The following is a 6000-nucleotide window of genomic DNA, read 5'->3' as shown; positions in this document are numbered from 1 at the left end:
ACAAAATTTTCTCTTATCATCTCAATATTCTTGTTGGTTAATAGAGATTTAGGCTTACCATTAAGAGTTGTTGCTAGCTCTCTAGTCCATAAGAAGTATGTTACTGTAATTCACCAACACATACCAATTAATCTAAAAATATGTTGATTTTCAGGTACTTGAAATAAATACTTATATGTTATTTGTTCAACTGTTTTGTAGCTGTTTTAATTTTTTGTCTTCCGGGAACTGTTTACGTCCGAAGCTGAAATTTACTTATTTTCCAGTAAAATAGATTAAGGTGTTTTAGGAAAGGAAAGTGTGTCTGATTATTGAACAAGATTACTGGGAATGTTAATATGCTCAGGCTGTGTCTGGACTGTTTATGTTAAACTGTTAGTGGAAGGACTGCAAATACTAGGGTTACAACCCCCATCTATTCTTTGTTTTTGGTCATCACTCAGTTTGAATGGTGGAAGATATTTTGTTATTTTTGTGTCAGAGAGAAAATGGTTCTTAGAAAGGTCTGCTAAGTTTCCACCACATAACTTCCTCATTAAATGGTTGTTAGAAAGGTCTGCTAAGTTTCCACCACATAACTTCCTCAGTAACATTCGATTGCTATTTAAAGCCTTTGTTGCGTGCGATGAAACTTACAAAGTGACCCTGGTGTAGCTTTGTGTAAAATTAAAACCAAAGTCACAGACAGATTTAATTTGAAAGTCTTGAGTTGTTAGTGTATTAATTTTGTTTTCTTGTTGCTTATAATGGCAAGTATTCTTTATGTAATTATCCATTGCAAAGCTCTGATTTTGTGATAATGCAAATAAAAATAAGATTTCTGTGAGATTTAATTTTTATCTTTCTCGTTATTGAAAACATATTCTTAGCAAAATATTGTTATTGTATCTGAAGGTGGACCTCACAATGTTTGTTTGACATGTTGTCAGTTAAGATACTGTTTTTGTCTGATATTGTAATTTAAAGTTGACCTCTGAATATTTGCTTTAATGTTTCTATGAGTTGAAATACCATTATTGTTTAATATTGTGGACCTTGAATATTTGTTTTAACGTTTCTGTCAGTTGAAATACCATTATTGTTTAATATTGTGGACCTCTGAATATTTGTTTTTAATGTTTGTATCAGTTGATATTTCTTTTGAATATTTCTTTTTAATGTTTCTATCAGTTGAAATACCATTATCGTTTAATATTGTGGACCTCTGAATATTTCTTTTTAATGTTTCTATCAGTTGAAATACCATTATTGTTTAATATTGTGGACCTCTGAATATTTCTTTTTAATGTTTCTATCAGTTGAAATACCATTATTGTTTAATATTGTGGACCTCTGAATTTTTCTTTTTAATGTTTGTATCAGTTGAAATACCATTATTGTTTAATATTGTGGGCCTTTGAATATTTGTTTTTAATGTTTGTATCAGTTGAAATACCATTATTGTTTAATATTGTGGACCTCTGAATATTTCTTTTTAATGTTTGTATCAGTTGAAATACCATTATTGTTTAATATTGTGGACCTCTGAATATTTCCTTTTAATGTTTGTATCAGTTGAAATACCATTATTGTTTAATATTGTGGACCTTTGAATATTTGTTTTTAATGTTTTTCCCTTTTTTTTTAAATGTATTTTTGGTTTATTTCAATCCAATAAAATGGAAATCCTGTGTACAAAAAACATTATGCACATAAGAAAATACATGACATATTTTTCAGGACCAATTTTTTTGAAATAATTCATAAGAGGATATTTGATATACTTGCATATTACTTCTTAGAAGTGTTTTGGATTTAAATGGATGCAGTATACTTGTTTGTTTGAAAATCTTTGCTAGACTTCCATTTCACAAAATTCACCTCACAATAGAAAACCAGTTAGAGAACATTTATTTCATTATGCAAATGACAGTTTCTTTATCGGGTATGGTTTAGAAAGGTTAATTGTTTATACCAGATGAATTTTATAGGGTCGTTTACATGCTTTGAATTGAATCTCAAAAAAATGTTTGCTATTTTTGTTTTGTTTTGAATAATTTTAATTTAAAGAACTCTTTCTTCAGTGTTTGGAATAAATATTGTTTTTCTAACTTCAATTTCTTCTTACTGTCTTGGTTGTAGATGTATATGTAATCATGCTTGTATTAAAGAAGTTTAATACATGGATTAATGGTTATAATGAATTTAATATTTCTTCTATCTTGTTTTAATAAAAGTTCTTACTGGCCTGTTAACTTTACTATATACATTTTCATTTTGTTTGTTTAAATACAGGTATTTTTGGTGGTTATGGTGTTGTCAGATATTAAATAAAGGTATTTTTGGTGGTTATGGTGTTGTCAGATATTAGATTCTACAACTGTGATGTAATTGGTTTAATGTTGTTGTTTTTTATAATATTGATGTTGTCTAAGGGACTTTCAAATGAGAATGGAGTTTCTTATACTTTATAATATTGATGTTGTCTAAGGGACTTTCAAATGAGAATGGAGTTTCTTATACTTTCTGGAAAAATTAAATATTGTGATATTTCTTGTGGCATTTTGTGTATTTCTTTGTTTATATGTATCACTTTATTAAGATGTAAGAATTGGTTGTTTCATTGTATTTCATAATCTTTAACACAAACTTAAGACTTTATATTCACAAGCGACATTTGAAGCTCGAGGTGTAGGCATTCGACTCTGAACTCTAAACCTAAAAATATTTAAACCTGAATACCGTTTGCTGCGGTCTGCATTCAGAGTTAAATTTGCACTATAATTCAGACTGTGTTAAGTTTGAGGGCATGACGTACGTAGTTGGTTTCTAACTAAAACTGCTTGCTTGTCTGTCTGTCTGTCTTAATAACAATAATCCATGCTTCTGTTCAGTAACATTCTAACAGGTATTTAAGAAAGTACATTCCATTAAAATAGTTCATTAATTTTGCCGAATTTCTGCAAGTCTATCTACGCTAACCGTATTTAATTATTAACTGATTGACTAAAAGAAAGACAGCTAGTCAGCACTACCCTCCGCAAGCTCTTGATCCACTCTTTGCCAACGAAATGTGAAATTGAGCGTCACATTATAACGCACCAACGGCTGAAAGCGCGACATATTCGGTGAGGGAATTTGAACTCGTGAGGCCGCGTTAAGCCTAAATGGCCATATATAACGTGATTTATAATAAATACTTATTGGAAGAGCATTTTTATTTATGTTCTGTTTTTGTGTTTTTTCAAGTTACTTTTTGCATGAAATGCTGCATACTAACCATTCTGTACGCTCAATGAAATAGTAATTTTACAGGTTTTGTCTTAAATTAAACTGGCATAAAACTATCATAATTAATATTTAAAACTGTAAAGATTTTAATCCGTGATGACGAAAAACCCCACTTGTAGAGATAATTATATATGTAAAAAACGGTTGGTATGGGTAGAGTAAGCTCCTCTACATAGATTTTGTTATGAAATAGTACATATTCAAATTTAACGTTTTTATGGCGCATTTAATTATCAAGAAATGGAAGTTGACGGCCATGTTGGTATCTGTATGTTTATTGTTGAGGTGTTACAAACCCATATGTTCAGTATCTTTAAAAATGTAGGAAGTGTTTTAACTATACCTTATATGGGTTTGAAAGAAAAAAAACATTAATTAATTAATTAATTAAGCCAGTGCTGCAAACTGAGCTATCTGTGCTGTATCTACCTAGAGCAGTGGTTCTTAACCTTTTTCAGTGTTTGCACCCCTTTCAAATCAGTAATCATTTCTCGCACCCCCTGGAGAAATATAAAGCATACTCTTATGTAAAAATATAGATTTGCTTTAATTATTCATGGGCATTCTCGCACCCCTTGGGAATCATCTTCGCACCCCTGGTTAAGAACCCCTGACCTAGAGGGTCAAACCCAAAATGCGGCTCAATAGTTAACATGCCAGATTATGATTTTGGGATTTATGCCTTGTTACTGAAAAAGTAATGTTCGCACTACGCTCTTTGAGGGTTGTGCGTGCATTAAAGAGTGACAAACAAATCCCACTAGCTGCCTTCCCTCCAAGTCCATCACTCACAGTTAGCTATGTTTCCTCTGATAGTCCTCGTCCAACTTTGTTCGAAATTGAACAATAAACCTCCAGTAGCACAGCGGTTTGTCTGTGGACTCACACCGCTAGAAACAGGGTTTCGATACCCGTGGTAAGTAGAGCACAAATAGCTCTTTGTGTTGCTTTGTGCTTAATTACGAACAGTAAATTAATAAACAACAGCGTAAGACGAAGGCTGATTTGTGAACAGTTTTAACGTGCATATTTTAGGTACTAGAGATATTTTACATAATTTTACCCTTTTTTATTTGTTTCTTTGTTCTAAACTTAATCCATATTGTCAACGGAAGAAATTCAATGTACTTACGAAACTGAGCCTTGGTCTAATTCTCCAAGCTCATGTGACCTACATAACTAAATGTAAAGATCTGTTGCCAACTGAGAAGAATTATCAAATAGTGTTTCTCAAAATGCTGGTCACGTTCCACAGTCATCGATTTCCATATTTGTCCTTCAGTGAAACGTCATTTAACTTCTTCGAGCAGGCGGACAAACATTGGATGGAGGAAATTCTAGGGATGGCTGGAGGGCGTGGCATCGAAAATCACAATAAAATCCCTCGTCTTTGCCGTTGTACGGCTTAACGCCAGTACAACTGACGGACGATCTGGAAGCTAAAGGAAACGATGACGAATTAAACCAAAAACTCACACTTCTTTCCGCCAAAATATATTTTAATATAATACTTGCTTCTGCTGGTATTCAACTAACCCTCACGCGGTCTCGGGTTACCGGGCAACTTCATAAGGTCATTATTAAATATAAATTGGAAAGACAACGATGACAAAATTCACAACTACAACCTTTCTCAGTCGGTCAGTATTTGTTATAACGGCGTTCACTGTCCTGACGTCCGTATCAGACAGTAAAAACTGGCCGCGGTCACCTGCTTCCAGTTACGGAAATTGGACCAGGTTACGCAAATCCTTACTTCATCGAAACGTTCGTGCTGTAACAGAAGGGGACATTCGCCTAGTGGGGGGACATACGGCATGCCAGGGAAACGTAGAAATCTACCACTTTGGTCAGTGGGGATCCATCTGTGACGACGAATGGGACAAGAGGGAAGCAGACATCGTCTGTCGTCTCCTCGGGTACCCAGGAGCTGATAGGCCAACCACAGATTCCTTGTACGGCCGTTCACGATGTAAGTATATTAAATAACAACGAACGATCAATGTTTTCCATCAAATTATTATCTTCTATTTTAGAAATGTCTAAGAAAATGTGTCTTAACTGGAATTTTGGAAGTGTGGCTAATTTAGAAGGTTCGACGAGCTTCATTTGCCTACTTGAGTTTATGTTGGGACTTCTGATGCATAATTTTATGCATCAAATTTCATAGGCTTAGCTACTGCATGTTTACTATATTAGACTGGTATTATTTGAAATAGATTTTAACAGTAATCAATTTTAGTTACTTAACACTATTTTTTGTTTTGTTTACCAAAATTGTAACAGTGAAAGCTTCCAGCAGGTGGCGTAGTTGAATACTCCACTGAAAAAGATCCAAAGGTAATCATTTTGAATCTTTTGTGTGTGTGTTTTTTAATAGCAAATCCACATCGGGTTATCTTCTGAGTCCACCGAGGGGAATCGAACTCCTAATTTTAGCGTTGTAAATCCGTAGATTTATCGCTGTACCAGCAGGTGACATCAAATCTTTTGAGGAAATAAGAATGAAACAACACAGACGGGAGTTTCAGTTTTATTTCAAGAAGACCTTTATTTTAAATCTCAATTGTAATATGGTAAAAAAATAATATCAAGAGGAGGGGGGGGGATAATCGAACGCCCAAAATTTCAGAGTTTTAACTCCTGGATCTTTCTGCCAATTCATCAAAGGGACCGAAAGAACGGGGTGGTAAAACAAACACCTAACTTATCGTAACACATGTACGCGAA

The 6000-nt window shown here is 33.6% G+C and overlaps 1 protein-coding gene and 1 long non-coding RNA gene across 2 annotated transcripts in view; both read left to right on the top strand.

Annotated features, from left to right (window-relative positions):
* The first annotated feature begins 275 nt into the window (after positions 1 to 275).
* Positions 276 to 2531, top strand: LOC143257510 (uncharacterized). Its single transcript, XR_013031892.1, has 2 exons — positions 276 to 503; positions 555 to 2531. It is a non-coding gene; the product is annotated as an uncharacterized LOC143257510 (long non-coding RNA).
* Positions 2532 to 4674: 2143 nt separating this feature from the next.
* Positions 4675 to 6000, top strand: part of LOC143257509 (lysyl oxidase homolog 2-like) — a 35021-nt gene continuing 33695 nt past the window's right edge. The window contains exon 1 of the mRNA XM_076516280.1: positions 4675 to 5242. Within this exon, the coding sequence (XP_076372395.1) occupies positions 4876 to 5242 (367 nt within the window). The 5' untranslated portion in view covers positions 4675 to 4875. The remainder of the gene's footprint in view (positions 5243 to 6000) is intronic.

This window comes from Tachypleus tridentatus, chromosome 7 (assembly GCF_004210375.1).
Source record: "Tachypleus tridentatus isolate NWPU-2018 chromosome 7, ASM421037v1, whole genome shotgun sequence".
Taxonomy (NCBI): Eukaryota; Metazoa; Arthropoda; class Merostomata; order Xiphosura; family Limulidae; genus Tachypleus; species Tachypleus tridentatus.
Note: the sequence above shows the minus strand (reverse complement) of the source record. Positions and strands in the feature narration are given on the sequence as shown.